This window comes from Lithobates pipiens, unplaced genomic scaffold, assembly GCF_037356315.1.
Source record: "Lithobates pipiens isolate NorthernLeopardFrog02 unplaced genomic scaffold, aLitPip1_a1.2 Scaffold_19, whole genome shotgun sequence".
Lineage (NCBI taxonomy): Eukaryota > Metazoa > Chordata > Amphibia > Anura > Ranidae > Lithobates > Lithobates pipiens.
The window spans coordinates 54,941,984-54,962,746 of record NW_027507764.1 but is presented as its reverse complement, the minus strand read 5'-3'; the positions used below and the strand labels follow the sequence as shown (position 1 = coordinate 54,962,746).

Genomic DNA, 20,763 nt, shown 5'->3' with positions numbered 1-20,763 from the left:
GTTGCTCTCTACTGGGGTTTTTCTTCTGCAGTGTTTTCGCCAGTGAGGACCCACACTAGATATGTGCATGATGAAAAAATTGTATAGTTTCGGATACGTTCATTAAGTTAATCATTTTGTTTTGCCGTATTCGTTATGTTAGAATGATTTCTTTTCGGATGGGTGGCGGTACCTCCAGCTGGCCCATTTTATTGGCAGTTTACCACAACCAGTAAGATCGGGAGAAGAGCTGACCCAGCTGGAGCGACTTTGTACAACTAACAATCTGAAAGGAATTGTATCAAGGATGTACGGATTGTTGATGACGTTGGGGGAGCTGGAGATCCCGCCATACATCAGAAAATGGGAAAGGGAATTAGGAATGCAGAGTGATCAGGACACAATAAGTAAAATAATGAGACTAACACATAGTTTGGCAATAGATAGTAAAACAGCTGAGATGAACTATAAATACCTTACCAGATGGTATAATACTCCGGATTAGATGGCGAAATACCAGCAGGGGAGATCGGCGGAATGCTGGCGAGGTTGTAAAACCAAAGGAACAATGGCACACTTATGGTGGGAATGCCCAAAAATCAAAATCTACTGGGGTAAGATCCAACAAAAAATAAGAGAAATAACTAAAATAAGTTTGAAAATAGATCCTTGGATTATATTATTCCATGGTACAAAGTGTGATATAAAACAATACCAAGAAACTATAATCCCACATCTTCTTAATGCAGCGAAAAAATTAATCCCTAAAAACTGGCAGGAAAGAGAAACTCCATTGATGTGGGAATGGGTAAATGCGGTCGAGGAGACATATAAGATAGAAAAACTGATTAGTGGAGAGGACAATGAAAGAGCAGCAGTAATAAAAAAATGGAAATGCTGGAAAGATTTCAAGAAACACTGGAGTTACGTAGAACATTTAAGACCATAAATAGAACCCACACGGGATGAGGAACAAGAGAAGGGGGGAAAAATTACTGACATATAATTGGGGAATTGGGAGGGAGGGGGGGGATGGGGAATAACATTAAAGTGTTAAGAGTAATAAAAGTATTGTATTTTATAAGAAAAATATATTTATCGATGACTGCGGAAAATAATAAAAAAACTAATACATATATATATATATATATATATATATATATAGATTAAACCACAATGATGTGAATATGTAAGGAGACAATATTGAACAGAAAGTTGATTTATGTCTCATTTGAGAATTCGCTGATTTGGTAAAAAAAAAAAAAAAAAAGAGAATGATTTCTTTTCAGAGTTTGTTTTTTTATATTTGTTATTACTAAATTCAAATTTAGAAAAAGATGGCTATAATCGTTCTATTTTATTTTATTCTATTGTATTCTGTGCTAATTTATTCTATTGTATTGTATTCTATCCTTTAATTTTCTATTCTCTTCTGTTTTATGCTATTCTATACTTTTCTTTGCTATTGTATTTTGTTCTATTATATTCTATTCTGTTTTAATCTATTCTATTCTATTCTATTCTATTCTATTCTATAAAGCAGACTAATTAGGAATTATCATCATATTTCACTTGTATACCTTACTGCATTTATTGCAATATGTTTCCATTTCGAATTCAAATTTATTTTCAAATTCTAATTTATTTTCAAATTCTAATTCATTTTTGAATTTGAAATCAAATTCATATAATATTTTCATTATAATTTCTTTTGGTTTTGTTTAAATTTGTTACTTTTGTAATTCGGCAATTGAAAATGTTGTTCAAATTTCGATTTGTAACTAAACGAATTGCACATTTGCACATAGACACAGTCTACACAACACCTCGCTCATCCAGACGGCAACAAAGTCACACAATCAAGTATGGTTTTCCATGCACATATTTGGGATGCTGTCACTGGAGGCTTCTCGCCAATGGCCTAAGGCCCATGTCACACACGCATTTCTATCACAAGTGTCAGGATCGCTAGGAGACCACTTACCTACTCCTATGGCAGCTCTCTCTTACTGACTACTTCAATACCGGGAACTTTCACCCCCTTCCTGCCCAGGCCAATTTTTAGCTTTCAGCGCTGTCACACTTTGAATGACAATTGTGGTCAGGCTACACTGTACCCAAATACATTTTTTTCCTCACAAATAGAGCTTTCTTGTGGTGTTATTTACTTATCACTGAGTTTTTTTATTTTTGCTAAACAAACAAAAAAAGACAGAACATTTTGAAAAAAATAAAGTTTTTCTTCGTTTCTGTTATAAAATTTTACAAATAAGTAATTTTTCTTCATGTATTTAGGCCAAACTGTATTCTGCTACATTTCTTTGGTGAAAATAACCCAAATCAGTGTAAATTATTTAGTGTGTAGGAAAGTCCACAAACTATGGTATATATACTGTATCTGAAAATTGATCAGTCCTGATGTACTGACGGACTATCTCATTCTCATTCATCTCTATCAAACAGCAGGACAGTACAAATATCCTCCAAATTACCCATTTTTGGAAAGTAGTCGGTCCAAGGTATTTAGTAAGAGGCAGGATGAGTTTTTTTGAAGCTGTAATTTTTTGGAAAATTAAGACATTTAAAAGAAAAACATTTTAACTTTTATTTTTTTTTATTTTTACATATTGTCACCAGTGCAGTACAGTGTCATCATATAACTGGTGTAGCAGTGACCAGGGACACAGACTGGTGGAAGTATGTACAAATATATATATATATATATATATATATATATATATATATATATATATATATATATATTTATAAAAAAAAATTCTTTCATTTTTTTTAACACTGTGACCAGAGCAATACAGTGTTACCATAGTAAAGGGAACTCATTTTTATACATGATTGCTTTTACCAGTGAATTTCACTGATATAAGCAACCATTTTTACTGGATGAAATTGATTCATTCAGTGGGCATTGTTGTGATTAGCTGTGATTTGCCACTGCTAATCACATGATACTTATGGGCTGTGATTGGCCCTGTCTGTACCACATGATCGCTGTTACCAATCACAGCTACCAACACAACTGTACACATGAATGGCATGGATCAAAGTCTTTCACTGTTTACAATTGTTATGTGGTCTGCTGTGATTAGTCACAGCGATCATATGGTACTGACAGTGGGCTGGTACACTGATCAGTCATCACCGGACACAGCAGGTGGCAGAACTCGCCACAGCGCATCCTGTTCCTAGAGGATCATTTGGATTCTACCCGGAGTGACAAAGGACCCGCCCAGCCATCTTTTGACTATAGGAAGTGGTTAATTAGTGAGATCCCCACCAAGGACCCATTCACACTGGGAGGGGCTATTTTTAGCCTGTTACCCAAAAGAAGTTCGGGAACTTCTTTTGGGCGACAGGGGTCTCCGCAATTTTGTTTGCGCGAGTTGTGGGGTGCCATTGAGAAATAATATCATTGCAAACCCGTTGCACGTTTTGTCTCAATTCTGAAACGCAGGCAGAATCGCAGCACTGCCACACGCGATTCAGAATAGCCAGGTGTGAATGGAGCCTTAGTCTCAGTTCACACTGGTGCAATGCAGGAACCAGCGCGATTTCCGCATTGCATCTGACTCGCCGGCAGTTCACACTGGCATCTGCTGCGAGTGTCAATGTAAAGGTAATGACACCTCCAAATCGGTTCGCAGAACGCAGTGTGAACTGTGGAATTGGATCGCTTGGTTCTGAACACCCATGCAATCTGATTCCAGCACAGACCAAAAATAGGGTCCTGCACTATTGTGGTGCGAATGTATGTAATGAAATATATTTAATGAGGAATAATCCTATTTATGTCGTGTCTGTTACGATAATCGATATATGTATATGAAGGCAGAATGATCCGATGATTCACCCATCACATGGCAATATGTAAACAGATTTCGGCTCATATATCCCGGAGCTCGTCACTAGACTCCATATCTCTCAAAAAAGTCACGAGATCTGTGACGCAGCGCGTCGGGAGGAGTTGGTGACATCACTTCTGGTGTCGCAAGAACCCGGTAGTAGTGGTGAGGAGGAGAGCCTTGTAGGATTGGATGTTATTTTTTCTATATACAAGACGATTACTATGTGAATGGGCAATTTTTTGTTTTAATAAATTACCTTGTTTTATACAATTTTGCGCAATGAACGCCTTTCTTTTACTCTAAACCACTCCAGAGAATAGCCTGCCCTTTTCAAGGAGTTTTAAAGAGACCAAGCGCAGTGGAGTTTCCCCCCGCCAAGAACAGCAAAGATATACCAGCTTAAAGGCACGATTAGACCCAGTGGGGTCGCTTCCGGCCAATTCACCTGGTGGTGGAGGTGGTGGTATTTATCACTAATGTTTTTTCCCATGAGGGGACACTTAATGAAGCACAAAGTCTAAAGAAGCATTCTAATTTTATATTTACAATCACAAATATTATCAATAATTTATCACTTATCACACTTTGGTTGTTCACTCGTGCATTATTCATGTTGTATTTATATTTATTATCATAGTATTGTGGAATGAACGCACCATTCCTCTAAATTGATCATTTTGATCTTAATGCATTAAGATAAAATACCTTCTGTGTGCAGAAGCCCCCCTAATACTTACCTGAGACCCATCTCCTTCCAGCGATGTTGCATGAGAGACATGGCTGGTCCGGGGCTCTCTCTTCTGATTGGCTGAGACACACACAATGGGTGCCACTGGCTCCCACCACAGTCAAAGTCAGTGAGCCAATGAGGAGAAAGAGGGGTGGGGCAGAGCCGGGGCACCATGTGTGAATGGACGCACAGAGCAGCGGCTCAGTTTCCGGTGTCCCCACAGCAAGCAGCTTGCTGTGGGGGCATTAGGCAGAAGGGAGGGGCCAGGATCGCTGGCGAGGGCCCCGAGAAGAAGAGGATCTGGGTTGCTCTGTGCAGAACCACTGCACAGAGCAGGTAAGTATAACATGTTTGTTATGTTTAACCACTTCAACCCTGGAAGGTCTTACTCTCTTAATGACAGGCCATTTTATGCGATACGGCACTGTGTTGCTTTATCTGACAATTGGGGGGTCATGAGACTCTGTACCCAAATAAAATATATATCCTCAGGTATCCCCCTGAGGAAGATGTGACCCTGTATCGACACGCGTTGGGGAGGGGACACGGACGATCGCGGTACTAGGAACTAGCGTGGAGCTAGTTATTTCCAGGAGAAGTGCCGGCGGGGCTTGTGTGAATTGACGAGGTGATTCCCAAACACGGATTTTGTCTTTGCTGTTTACAGATCGGTGCTTTTGTAGCACCAGAAAAATGTGAGTACCTTGCCATCGCTTTGTATGCAAATAAATGTTTTTTAAGGACTGGTTCACACCTATGCATTTTTTTGGTGCGTTTTCAGTTTTGCAAAAACACACTACAGTCCATTTAACATGATTTCCTATGGATGGATGTAGTTCACATCTGTGGATTTCTATGGAAAAGGCCAGAGACTTTTTTTCTGTTTTTTGGTTCCGTAGAATTCAATGGATCAAAAGTGTGTATTGAAAAACCCCAAATGCAGCTGCAATATGCAAACTACAACCTGGTGTGGATCAGGCCTTAACGATATAATCAGTTTTATTTTCTCTACTATCTATCATTGGCAATCACTGGCCACCTGGGAGCAAGGAGTGGAGAGGAGCTCTGGAGTTGTTTTGTTATAGCCAAGGTTGAGGCTAGAAAGGAAAATTATGGAAAGGTAAGTATTCAATTTCCCATTTTCCTGGTGCCTCCATGGCAGCATACCTATGGTGCCTCCTTGGAAGCATACCTAGGTATTCTGCCGTGGGTAGGCACCAGGAAAAGAAAATTACTGAAAGGTATTCAATTTTCCGTTTTCTGATCCTACTTAGCTGTAATGATCACACAAATCCAGGTGAGAATACTCCTTCGGGGGGGGAGGGGGGAGCACCGACACTTTCTATTGATGGTATTTGATCTCCACTGAATTTTCCTTTTTTATTATATAAATGAAAAAAAGACCAAACATTTTGGAAAAAAAACAATATTTTTTACTTTTTGCTATGGAAACCTATCCAATAAAAAAAAAATCAAATTTCTTCATACATTTTGGCCAATATGTATTCTGCTACATTTTTGTTTTAAAAAAAAAAAAAAATCCCAAAAACTTACATTAATTGGTTTGCGTGAAAGTTAGAATGTCTACAAAGAATGGCATATATACTGGATATTTTTTTTATGCTAGTAATGGTGGTGATCCATGACTTTTGAACCCCGTACACATGATCTGAAAATCGGACGACAGATCGTCTGACTTTTTTCGCTTGTTAGTCACAAGTAGGAATTGAAGAGGTTACTAAAGTTATGAAAATTCTCATACGACAGAATGAAAATTCGAAAGTGTAATGTGGTTTGTATTGTATTTTCGAACGACAACTGTATTGATTGAATGAAAATCGTACGATCTGGTATCATATAAGAAAAATTTTCGTGTGTGTCCCATCAAATAATATCGGCTCTCGAAAGCTAGCTACTAACGATCTGATTATTGTACGATCGCGTCAAAAGCGGTATTTTTCTGACAATTTTGGGATCATGTGTATGGGCCAATATAGTGGGACTGTGATAGTGTGGCGGACAATCTGAGACTAACTGACACTTTGTGGGAACTAACTGACAGTGACACAAATACATTCATCTGTGCTAATATTATACACTGTCACTGTACTAGTGATACTAAATTGAAGCTAAATTCAAGATAACATTTTACAAGTAGTTACAGAAAACTGTTTTTTCTTCCCTTTTGGAATAAATGTCTTACATTACTAAAAGCTGTAATCATCACTGTCAGTGGTAAATGGTTTGTCTCAACCTTCTAACTGCTACATCTGCAAGAGAGCTTGTTTGGTTAAAAAAACAACAGACTTACTGGCCAGATCACCAAGTGAAAATAAGGGAAAGAAAGCCAAAAAAAGAAAACGAATGTGACTGCCATGTCTAAGAATTGGTAAGCTGCAATATTTTAAATGTTAGCTTTTGAGCTTAATATTATATTTAATTTTAAGGGCTCAGTTTTGAGTCTGGAAAGAGAACTGATCTCTTCATGTTTGCAGTGCAGGGTCTGAAAATCAAAACCAGCACCTGATTGGTTGCTGTGACAGGCTGATTTATTAAAACTGCAGAGTGCAAAATCTGGTGGAACTGTGCATGGCAGCCAATCCAGCTTCTAACACAGGCTTGTCAATTAGGCTTTCACAAAAAAAAAAAAAAAAATTTAAACTGGTTTGTATGCAGATCTGCACCTCATTTTGCACTCTCCAGTTTTAGTAAATGAACTCTATACTGTGCTTTTCCCACACAATCGTCTAAAGTTCTGAAGTAGTAGGAAGAAGTAGTTCTGAAGTCAAAATAACTTTGCCTTGGCCACCAACACAGTGCACTTGTAAAATCGCCCACTAGATGGCACTCCAAGCCTTTAGCAGGTAGAACCCTGCCATTAAGCTGGCTGTGCTGGCTGCTGGTGCAGAGACAGACTGGTTATCACTTCCAAGTTGATTCATTCATGCAAAGAGTCTGCATTCTGCCCCTGCACGAATTGCACCTCACTGGCAACCTTGTCTACCTGAACATATCCCAGAATGAGGAACCCCCCCCCCCCCCCATCACTGCCCAGCCTGACCCCCTTCACTTCTCTCCATTGCCAGTGCAAGCAGTGGACAGTTTTTGTGATATTAAAGTCACTGTACACTCTCCTTGGACTTTCATCTTTGCAGTTTTATGACTTTTTTTTTTTTTTTAACGTGCAAAGTTTTTAATTAGGCTCCAGACAGCCGGAGGCAGCAGTAGCGCCACTAAGTCGATGCTCTCTCTGCTTTTACAGCACAACAAGCCGCTCTACTCCTTTGAAGACAATGCAGACTATGTCTACGACGTCATGTGGTCACCTCTGCACCCCGCACTGTTCGCCTGTGTGGATGGGATGGGGCGCTTGGATCTCTGGAACCTGAATAATGACACCGAGGTGAGCTCCTGCCTCTTATTAACCCTTTGTCACCGCACCAGGGGACCTGCCCCACTGGGCCACCTTCATGCGCACATTGCACCTTTGGGGGGGACGTATCCTCTAATACTTGTATTATTATTATTAATAATAATAATCATATCAGTATTATTTTTTAAATATTATTGTTATTTTGTAACAGTCACAATGCATGAATACATTTTTCTCATTAACGCTACATGCTATATTATTTTTTTAATATTATATCTTGCATTGCAATGGGTTTGCATAACCTTTGGATGGAGCAGTTGCATGTTATGTAATTATTTTGTATTTTTTTTGGTACCCAGAAAATGCAAAAGGTTATAACAAAATGTTTATTGTTACATATATATATAGACCGCTCAAGAAAATATTTTGTATTTTTATAGCATATTTGGATAACTCAGGGCGGTTTTTAAACATAATTACAATTAATAATGAATGTTGTTATTTTGTAAAATTGTTGTGCTATTATTAAGTGCGATGGTATATTTTAAATACTATGTATTGTGGTTTTATGAACATTGTTTTTACTATTTATATATATTATTTTTGTTATTACACTATTAAAACATGTTTATATACAGTATGTATATATATATATATATATTATTTTATATTTTATATATCGTTATTTTCCTAAAAATGTATATTATTATATTATCATATATATTATATTATCATATATGCTTAATATTAAGGTATTATATCATTTAAACATGATATATATATATATATATATATATATATATATGTATATATGTGTGTGTGTGTAATAAATAATATAATATATTTGAACATATATTATTATTTATTTATTTTCCTGTATTATGTGGAATAGACTTTCTATTATACCTTGTCATTTATCATACTATAAATCGTTTTCCTTTCCTGTTTCAGAACACCAAAATGGGTTCAAAAGTGTCTTTCCTGGGATTGGACAAGAATTTAGGAAACTATAAAATAGCCCCGCCCACCCCCCCCCTACCCTTTTTTCTCAGTCCAGCAAAAACCAAGATGGGAGGGAATGTCATGACCACTGCCATGATCCGAAAGGGGAATGGAAAAATTATGGTAGTAATAATTTTCTGTTTTTCCTGAGCATCCAAAATGGAAGTGGACATGACTAGGAGATGAGAAGACAATAACCCATGAATGGAAATGTGAGGCGATACAAATGTATTTGCTGCTGAAGAAAAGGACAGAAGATCTTAAAAAGCTGTTGGCTTAGTTAGAAAATCTAATTTTAATGGTGGATGAAGGTGATTTGGTTCTGTAGAGTTCTATCGTTTTCTCGGTAGCCTTGAGGCTCTTATCTTACAGTCCTCACAACTTGCCCCCTAATTTCTACTGATTTATCCCAGATTCGTATTTCTTATTGTTAGCCCTGGGGCACTCTCTTCCAGTCTCCAGCATGCTATCCCTAGTCTATAGAAGACAGGTTGGAAGGGAAGAGAGATAGTCTTAGGCTCAGCTCACACTGCCACGACTTGGGATCCGACTTGTGAGACCCCCAAGTCACATGACATGTGAAATCCCATGTTAGTTAATGAGAGCTGTCTTTAATTAGCAGTACTGAAGTCACTCCCACTTCAGGAAAGGTTCCTGTACTACTTCAAGGCGACTTCTATCCGACTTCTATTCTATACTTCTATCAAAGTAGTACTCAAGTTGCTGGGAAGTTGCCCGGCAAAGTCATGGCACCATAGGTCACGCCAGTGTGAACCGAGCCTAAGGGGGATACAAGCAATACTTTTCCTGTTCAAGACCCAAACTTCCTTCTTGGTAGGAGTCTACTGGTTCAAAAAATCCTCAGTCTTCTACTGTTTGTGAATTGACCAACATATAAGCTTATTCTTTTTGGACTTAATGAAAGTAAAAAGGCATGACATTTGACATTCTAATGATGAGTTATGCCGCGTACACACGAGCGGATTGTATGGCGTACTTAGTCCGTCATACAATCCGACGGACAGTCCGTCGTACTTTCCACTGAACGGACTTGACCACACACGGATACACAAACAGTCCGTCGAAAGCTTGCGCGATGACGTGTACAGCACGTACGACGGGACTAGAAATAGGAAGTCCAAGACACAGCAAAGCACCCTTCCGCCGTGTAAATCCTTTCTGGGCATGCGCCATTCTTAGTCCGTCGAACTAGCATACTGACGACCGTACTGTCCACTGAAACCAAAGTACGACGGACAGAATTTCGAAAAAACCGAAATACTTAGTACTCCGGACTGCACGCTGAAAAAGTCCGCTGAAGTCCACACACGAGCGGATTGTCCGCTGAAATGTGTTTCGACGGACTAAGTACGCCATACAATCCACCCGTGTGTACGCGGCATTACAACCATATGACTAATAGGCTCTTGCTACCCATCCATCTTTAGATGCATTTCAGATTTGGCTGGGTCCCTTGGGCTGAATTTGCTTATAGAAACATAGAAAGTGACAGCAGAAAAAGACCGAATCATCCATCGAGTCTGTCTGTCTGTTTTTTTTGTTTTTTAGTATAGATTTATGTTGGTCCCTCCTTTGTTTTTGAACGTGATTTTTTTTTTTGTATTAGGCCCAAATAACAGCTCACCTCTGAACAAGCAGGTGCATCTTTAGAAATGGCATCAACCTCAGCCATGGAAAGAGCCATAGTTTGGATGCAGTTCTGAAAGTATTTTTCACATTCAATGAGTGTGAAAACAAAACTCCTGAGAGCAGGCGTTCCTTTGGCTAGCATTTCAACCAAACTTCGTGGCTCTATGGGGTTGATTTATTAAAACTGGAGAATGCAAAATCTGGTGCAGCTGTGCATGGCAGCCAAGCAGCTTCCAGTTTTTTTTTCAAATCTTAATTGAACAAGCTGAAGTTAGAAGCTGATTGGTTTCCATGCACAGCTGCACCGGATTTTGCACTCTCCAGTTTTAGTAAATCAACTCCTATATGATATGATTGCGTTTAGAACTTTAGTAGTTATAGAGAGCTTCCAACACCATTATTTGTCACTTAAAGTATAACTAAAGGCACAACTTTATTTTTTTTTTCTGTTTTGGAGTGGAGAGGGATTAGAACACCTGTCAGTTTTTTATTGTGTCCCCACTATTGAGATTTCCCCTTCTCTATTTGTCCTGTTTACCATTATGATTGAAAGTGAAAGAAAATCCCAAATTTTGGTTTGTCCCCAGAAAAGTAATAAAGGGGAAATCTTCCAATGGGGACACTAGTTCTGGAGACCTGGGGGTCCCCAAGGGATTCCCTTAATTTGCAGGGATTCCCTCTCGCTTCTTCCTGTTTTGACTATGGGACAGGAAGTGAATGGAAATCTCCCCAATGGTACACAGATGGCAAAAAAAAAAAAGTAAACTAACAGGACCCTCCCTTACTTTGTCTATAGTTCTACTTTAAAGTGGAGCTCCACCCAAAAGGGGAAGCCCTGCTTATTTGACACCCCCCCCCCCCCACCGCCACATATGGCACCTTTCGGGGGAGGGGGGATGAGTACCTGGTTTTGACAGGTATCCACTCCCACTTCCGACTGACTTTACCACGGTGAACTCATCCGGGAAGTTCGGCCCCCTTCCTCCTTCCCCAGCCACCGGGCCATTCACAAAGCGCAAAAGCTTCCCACATGTTCAATAGGGAACCCGCTGTGAGGCCCCAAGGCTTCACTGCCGGTTTACCTTACCCGAGATCTTGGCGGCAGCACCCGAGAGCCGATTTAAAAATCGGCTCGGGTGAAGACACCGCTGGATCCCTGGACAGGGAAGTGTCCGAATATTAAAAGTCAGCAGCTACAGGATTTGTAGTTGCTGACTTTAAATTTTTGTCTGAAGGAGCCTAGAGCTCCGCCTTACACTGACATCACCGCTGACCTTCAAAACTGCCTTCTTAGCTAATAACAACTATAACTTGCATCTCATACTCCCCCCAGCAACTGTCATATCTACTAAAAAGTATTTTAAAAAGAAAGCTGCTGCCTACTGTTAAGTAAAATGTTGGCCATTTTAGACATTGAGAACAAAGGATCTCAGGGTCTTCCACCAATGTGAGATCTTCTTCTGCTTGGCTCGGAATGTGTCTTTCTTTGACTTGAGTAACTTGTCCCATGTTGCCAAAACTGCAAAGTTTAAACAGGCGCCTTAGTAAATGGAGACACCTAGGGATTCCAACACAGTATTTGGACAGTCCTACTCACAGTAGCCTGGCATGTTAGAAATGGAGCCAAGAACCTGGAGATAAAGAGTCATTGCCCATGGAAATAAGGTTGCTTTATTTTATTTATTTGCACACAATGTAAAGAAGTACAAGTCAAAAAATTCTAACATGTACCGATCACTGTTATAAGATCACTGTGGGGTTGATTTACCAAAACTGGAGGGTGCAATACCTGGCACATCATCAGCTTCCATTTTTTTTTCTTTTGGTCAAAGCTTAATTGAACAAGCTGAAGTTAGAAGCTGATTGGCTACCATGCAGAGCTGCACCAGATTCTGCACTCTCCGGTTTTAGTAAATCAACCCCTAGGAGGCTTTGAGATTCTTCTTGGCATTACTCTAGCAACCTTCTTATTTACAGGAGAAGGCTGGCCATACATTATACCATTTTTCTTTAGATTTACGAAATCTATATAATATTAGGTCAACCCTAAACACCTTCAGGTTGTATGCAATCATTCAGGCCCTTGCACTACACAGTTGAAGGTAAATCTAAAGGAAATTTTATAAGAAAATTGTATAATGCGTGGCCTCCTGAACCTTAGATGTGCCCATTTTGATAACCAGTGAAAGTTGCCAGGGACCCTGCTGTGCCCTACAGTCCTGGGATGTGGGACCAGGAGCGGGGGAGCCCATCTGCTTTGAGATATTTCCTTATAATGGCTCTAAAGGGAAAAAGGCCAGGCCTGTCTTGGAAATATCAGTAGGGAGGAGCAAAAGAGAAAAAAAAAAAAAAATTCTTTCCCCTCACTGGACAGAACTGAGGTGGAGAAAGCTGAGGCCTCCATAGTGATGTAGCTTCCTGTTCACTCCCAGGGACTACTTAACCCAGTTCCCATTTATGCCCACTGCTATGTGTATGGATAATATATATATATGTATATATAATTATATATATATATATATATATATATATTTATATATTTATATTTATTTTTATTTATTTATTTTTGACAATATCTTACAGTCATTTATTTGTCTGTCTTACATACTTACATATTTTTGTTTTTGCTAACACGTCGTTTTTTAACATGATTTATTTTTTTTTAAAGATCACAAAAAGCTGTGACTATTTCCTTTTAGTGCCTGCTGCTTGTGCTTTTAATGAAGACTATTATATATGTTTTTGTTATATGTGATTTTATAATTAAGGAAATATCTGCCATCGTTCAAGTGCTAATTGATAATGATAATGTAATCCAGACATCTCTTACCTGTATGAGGAAGAAGGTACAAGAGAATGCAACATGTGATTACGTTTAGGATTTAGGCTAAATTAAGCTAAGCTCTAGTTTTAAGAGGGGAAAAAAAAATATTTAAAAATTGTTTTCTAGTTACTACTTTTGGACACTGTTTTATGTTCTAGTAAACCAATTTTACACAAGGACGTTGAAATTGTACATTTGGTTTTTAAATAGTTAAAATATTTTTTTCTGTATTTATAAAAGCTGTGTTGGTGTCTTAGTGCAGATTTATGAATATTACTATTTTTGCTAACAGCTAAAATCTGAATAATAGTTTTTTTTTTATTATTCTTTCATGGCCATATTTTAAAAGTGAAGTGACACAGTGTAAGCACTTGACTTACATCTGAATGTTATTTATGAACAGAATTATTTTGCCAAAATGACAGATACTTGTATAAATTGTTGGCACACTTTGAAACTCTGCATAATCTGTCAGCATTTTTTTTTACTCTTTACGGATACTTTAAACTAAGGTTAAAATACAAACAGTTTACTTTAATATAACTTCTTTTACAACTTTGTGTGTTTTTTTTTTTTCTTCAGTAGCGACAGGTAAAAAGACAGTTATGTATCTTAAATGAGACACTGTTTGAAGTGTTTTAAGCAGGAAGTACAGCAGCCTTCTTAATTAGGGAGACTACAGCTGGAGGATATGTAGAAAGGCAACCGACTTTTTCTTTTTTTTTTTTTCATGTAGCTAACCTTGTCCTTTAGGTATATCATTAGACTCAAAGTACCTTGTGTGCTGGCAAAAAAAAAATACTTGCTAAAATTTTATATCTAATTTTTAATACCGAAAAGGATTTGCAGATTTACAAAAAATAAATAAATGCACACCTAATATATGGGGAAATGGGTGTAATATACAGTTTTAAACCTTGGAATTTTTCAAATAAATATTAATGATCAATGAGAGGAAAACTTGTTTGGATTATAGCTATTAAACACAGGATATATTAATTTTTATCACCAATTTAATGACAATTTTTATGGTAGTCGTTTAAATAAATATATTACTAAAGGTTCTTTTTTTTAACTGTACATAATAAATTATTAGTATTTTGAATTAAATATGTTTGCAAAAGTATTGGAAATGATTGTTTACTATATAAAAATTATTTAATTTTGTTTAAAATTTATGACTATTTAGATCCTAAAAACGTTAAGCTCTGGGGCTTATACTTAAGAGTTTCTTGTTTTTTCAATTCTTGATTTGCTAAGTTTACAGATAAGTATGGGTATGTGTGCTTCTAAACAAAGGGAACGTATACCCATTAAATACTTATTAAGGGCATAGTAAACCTGCATGAATTTCAAAACAGAATTAATATAAAGGCGAGTTGAATAATTTTCACCATTTCTTGCACACTAAAAAAAAAAAAACAGACTGCTCTTCATAGACTCCATCGTTTACATGACATGTTTTAAGTTATTAAATTACTACTGTATGTCTAAATTTTCTAAATAATAAGGGTTCAGATAATGTAATTTTCTGAGGTTTTATGGTAACTGATTATGGTATTATGATGGAGAGGCAGGCAAATAATCCAAAAACTATTGCCAGCGAAACATATTTATTTATTTACGTAATTGGCTAAAATAACCATGTGACAACCCATCCAGTACAAATAGAGGTTTCAGTAACAAAATATCTTCAATCACATTTGCAAGGTATCTTTTTAAGCTTTTTAAACTCAACCACGTTAAAAATGAACTGAAAGTAAATAAATAAATAAATAGTGTTACTTGCTTTCAGCTGCCTGTCATATTTTTTTTATAAGAAATAAAAAATGGTGGGATTGTCTTAGAAGTTAGAAGTCAATTGGTATCTCTGCAGTGCTGCACCAGACTTTGCACTCTCCAGTTTTAGTAAATCAACCCCGATGTGTTTTAGTAAGGAAAAAAAAAATTGAGCTTAAAATTTTTTTTTTTTTTAAAAGAAAACACAGCATATATATATATATATATATATATATATATATATATATATATATATATATATATATGCTGCATTTTAGTAAGAAAAAAAAATATATTAAAAAAAGAATAAATATATATATATATATATATATATATATATATTATTTTCTTAAGATCATTTTTTTTTCTTAAGAAAACACAGCATATATATATATATATATATATATTTATACATATTGTTAAGAAAAAAAATGGGTTTAAAAAAATATACTGTGTTTTAGTAAGAAAAAAAATCTTAAAAGAATATATATATATATATATATATGCTGTGTTTTATTAAGAAAAAAATGATCTTCAGGAAAGTGTATATGTGTGTGTGTGTGTGTGTGTGTGTGTGTATATATATATATATATATATATATATATATATATATATATTATTTGGTAAGAAAAAAAAATGGGGTTTAAAAAAAATATATGCTGCGTTTTAGTAAAAAAAAAAAAAATGATCTTAAAAAAAGAATATACATATTTTATTTAAATAAAAATAAAATGTTCTATATTTATCCAAGCAAACCTAAAGGTTTAGTGATATTATCATATGGAGATGATTTTGTATCATTAAGTGAAACGATTATTTTGTATTCTTATTGCAAATAAATGGTTATTGTAAAGTTTATGGTAGAAAAATAATAATAATAATATATAATTTATTTACAAATGTTGTGGCTCATTTGAGAATGAGGCACCACGGTTTAGTAATCACCTATGATTCTGTAGTGCTTACTGCAAATATGTTTTTTTTTTTGTTTTTTTTTTACTAGGTCAATCATATTAACAGTTTATATTTGTTCATATTTTTCCGATTAGGGCTCGTTTTCTAGCGTACTGCTGGGGTTAACTGATCCCCCTTTATTTTGGTCTTTGTTCTGGCTGCGTGACCCAGCGAACAGCTTGGTACATGGCATTTACATAAATACACTTTATCGTAGGGGGCTTAAATCACTTCCACCATGAAATAACATGTTATAAAAACCTGGCATGAAGAAATGAAGGCACTCTGCAACCAGTTGAATACAGTACAGTACAATAGTATTTGTATTAAATAAAATAGTACTCTCATCCCCTTCCAATTGCTACCTCAAACAATTGCTAAAGGCACGTGTCAGTACAGTAGTTTAACTCACATGGTGAATTGTAGAGTACTTGTTCATCAGTCTTCTGTAGAATGTATGGCTGGGCATGCTGAGAGCATTGTCCTGGACATCAAAGATTCAGTTGCACGGGCTCAGCCGAACGGGCTGTGACAAAAAGAAGCTGCAAGAATCCCAATATTAATGTGTCACACAAAACCCCCCACTGTATTTAGCGCTACATTTTCCTGTTTTGAGTGGTCGCGCACTGCACAGCTGGCAAACCTGCAATGCCACTCATGCCCAGCTCACTTTGGCATTTTCTTTTCAAACTTTTATTCAATCACACACAAAGAGCCCATTTATCCATCTTACTTTTTTTTTTTTTCAAAATTCTTCCATATTTCTTTCCCCCACATTGCACTAGGCCGGTCCAGCCATATCTTTGGCTGGACCGGCATTATTTTGAAAATAAAAGCGCGCATACCATGCTGACTATAAGCAATATTACTGTGTAACGTGGAAGAGTTTATTTGATTTTTATGGTGTGATTTTTCACTTATTTATTTTTTTTTAAATTTTTTTTTACTATTACTTATTTTTTTACTATTACTGCCTAATATGTAAAACTAGTTGGTGTCTTTTTATTAACTTTATGTTTTTTTCTTCTTCTTTTTTTTTTTAAAACAGAAAACATTTTATTAAATGTTAGCATAGGTAGTACATATAGCACATGGCAGTGGAAAAAAACAGTTGTAGAGCAAAATACGATAAACATCTTCAGAAGGCAACTATTTAAATTTAATATTTCATGATTAATATTTCACATTTATTTTCGTATTTATCACAAAATATTGTAAATTCAAAAGCTGGGTCATACAGACATTTGATCAGTTTCTGAATTTATTTACACAGTAGTTCATCTTTTGACTTGACCAATTTTATATCCAAGGCCTGTTTTTTATAATGGGCCGTCCAGAAATGATCCAAGAATGTTTCCGCTTGGCAATCTTTCATTTTTTTTTTTTTTTCGTACATGACTAATTATTGCAAGCTTTACTGAAACATTACCTAGTGCTTGGCCAGCATTAGAGTTAGAGAGATATGTTCGGGTTTTTAAAAGTTTTTTTTTTAACCTTTTCATGACTAGAAGACATTGAGGCCTAGATGCCCAGGCCAAAGGACAATATCTGTTTAACTAATTTTCACACTATAATTATTTTTTTTATATATTTTAATTATTAATAATTTAATTACATTTAAGGACAATTAAGGCTTTTATTTAGTACCCTGTTTAAGTAAACCCCCTGCTTTTTATTATATGTTGACAAATGTAAAATATCCCTTTAACAAATTTTCACACTTAAATAATTTTTATATATTTTAATTATATTTAAGGACAATTAACGCTTTTATTTAGTACACTGTTCGAATAACCCCCCCCCCCCCCTGCTTTTTATTATATGCTGACAAACACACAATACTGCTTTAACAAATTTTCACACTTACATTTTTTAAATATATTTTAATTATTAAAGGGGTTGTAATGGCAGAAGGTTTTTTTTTATCTTAATGCATTCTATGCACTAAGATGAAAAAAAAAACTTCTGTGTGTGTGTAGCAGCCCCCCAACACCCCCAATACTTACCTGAGTCCCATCTCTCTCCAGCAATCATCAGGAGTACCTTAGCCGTCCGGGGATCTCCTCCTGATTGGCACAGCAGCAGCATCATTGGCTCCCGTGGCTGTCAATCAAAGTCAGACTATCAGAAGAGAGAGGGAGCAGGGCAGAGAGAGGGCAGGGCCGGGGCGGGGTTCCGTGTCAGAATGGACACACAGAGCTGGGACTTGGCTCAGGTGCCCCCATAGCAAGCTGCTTGCTGGGGGGCACTCAAAAGGAGGGAGGGGCCAGGAGCAGCGGAAAGGAATCCGAGAAGAGGAGGATCCAGGCTGCTCTGTGCAAAACCAACTGCACAGAGGAGGTAAGTATATGCTGTTTGATATAAAAAAAAAAAAAATGAAAAACTAGACTTTACAATCACTTTAATCACTTTAATTATATTTAAGGACAATTAAGGCTTTTATTTAGTATACTGTTTAAGTAAACCCCCCCTGCTTTTTATTATATCCTGACAAACGAACAATGACTAATTTTCACATTAAAATTATTTTATTATATATATTACATATATATTATATATTTCAATTACTAATTATATTTAAGGACAATTAAAGGCTTTATTTAGTACTCTGTTTAAATAAATCCCCTACTTATGTTTTTATATGCTGACAAACGCACACTATGTCTTTAACTAATTTTCACACTTAAATTATTTTTATATATTTGAATTATTAATTATTAATTATATTTAAGGACAATTAAGGCTTTTGTTTAGTACACTGTTTAAATAAAACCCCTGCTTTTTTATTGTATTGTGTAGACAAACGCAGAGCAATAAAAAAAAAAAATCTACACTTCAATTTTTTTATTAGTTTTTTTTTTTTTTTTTTTTTTAGTACTGCAGCGCCATCATTATAAAACTGATGGCACTGCAGAAGTCATTGCAGCCTGAAGGTGACAGTGTTCATCTGCAAGCTGAAATCTTTTTTTTGAAACTGAAGCCTCCTGCCTGTATGTGATCAGTATGTCATCTCTGATCGGGAACTACTCTGATTAGTTCCAGATTGTCAGTTGAACCCAAAGGGGGAGATTTAATATAACTGGAGCACTCAGAATCTGGTGCAGCTCCGCATGGTAGTCAATCAGCCTCTAACTTCAGCTTGTTCAATGAAGCTTTGACAATAAAACCTGGAAGCTGATTGGTTACTATGCAGAGCTGCACCAGATTCTGTGTGCACCGATTTTAGTAATTCTTCCCCAGGCTGTCAGTGACAGCCGGGACTGAGAGGCAGCAGCCGCGCAAAGGGATTGATTTACTAAAGGCAAATAGGCTGTGCACTTTGCAGTTGCTCCAGAGCTTAGTAAATGAGGTAAAGCTTCACTTTTGGAAAGCATAACCAATCACATGCAAGGGAAATAAAAACCCTTGTTTTCGCTTGCACATGATTGGATGATGGAAGTCAGCAGAGCTTCTGCTCATTTACTAAGCTCTGGAGCAACTGCAAATTGTAAGATTATTATCATTGGGCCCGTATGCATCTGGGGCCCCTGGGCAGTGCCCAGGAGTGCCCATGTGTTGAGACGGCCCTACTTGAGATTAGTGCAGACTGCAGAGAAGCTGAATGCAAACAAAGCAATATTTTTAGAGGCCAGTGATGAAAAGGCACAGGAAAAAAAAATAGAGTCAAGATGTTACATTTTAAAAAGATGCTTTTTAGAAAGAAAGACATAAGTAGGAAATATCTTCTGTGTAAGTCACACATGAAAACTCGAAAATCCCGAGATCTGGGCAGCTGATGTTTTATGCAAATCTTGCTACTTTTCTGTAAAAAATCAAACCTGATCCTGCCTCCTGGACCTCCGAATTTGGACATAAAGGGGGTTATTTACTAAAGGAAAATCCACTTTGCACTGAAAGTGCACTTGGAAGTAAAGTCGCTGTAGATCTGAGGGGGACATGCGAGGAAAATAAAAAAAACAGAATTTAAGCTTCCATATGATTGGATGATAAAATCAGCAGAGCTTCCACTCATTTCAGATCTTCCCCTTAGATTTAGAGCGACTGCACTTCCAAGTGCACTTTCAGTGCAAAGTGGATATGCCTTTTGTAAATAATCCCCAAAGGCTGTCCAGGCTGTCGCAGTACAGGACCAATAGGGATGCTTGGAAGGTGCCACGTAAAGCTAGTTGAAATCAGAGAAAAAATGTTGCCAGCACTTTAGCTATTATTCTGGATCTACGAACCATTTCAAGAAGTGCTTTTCATTGACAGTATTTTCTGCTTATGCATACTTTTCATAATCTGCTCAGATTGAATTATTATTGTTATTATATAGGATTTATATAGCGCTAGCAGTTTGTGCAGCGCTTTAGAACAGGAGGGCAGACAGTACAGTTACAATACAATTCAATGCAGGAGGAATCAGAAGGCCCTGTGCTCATTAGAGCTTACGATCTAGGATAAATTGCCACAAATAAATAGATAAAAATAAACAACCCATTAAAATATGTATTAACAAAATCAGCTTTTGCTAAAATAGTCAATTCAGAAATTTCCCTGCAATACTTTTTTCTGCCACTACATGTCCTCAGTCTGATAGCAAGCATTATTCAAACCAGTTCCAGTGTA

At 36.6% G+C, this 20,763-nt stretch overlaps 1 protein-coding gene across 4 annotated transcripts in view; it reads left to right on the top strand.

The window, feature by feature from the left end:
* Window positions 1-20,763, top strand: part of DYNC1I1 (dynein cytoplasmic 1 intermediate chain 1) — a 792,350-nt gene that overhangs the window by 666,991 nt on the left and 104,596 nt on the right. For all 4 annotated transcript variants that reach the window (XM_077490748.1, XM_077490750.1, XM_077490749.1 and 1 more), the window contains one exon: window positions 7,835-7,975. In XM_077490748.1, coding sequence (XP_077346874.1) covers window positions 7,835-7,975 — 141 coding nt within the window. The remainder of the gene's footprint in view (window positions 1-7,834; window positions 7,976-20,763) is intronic.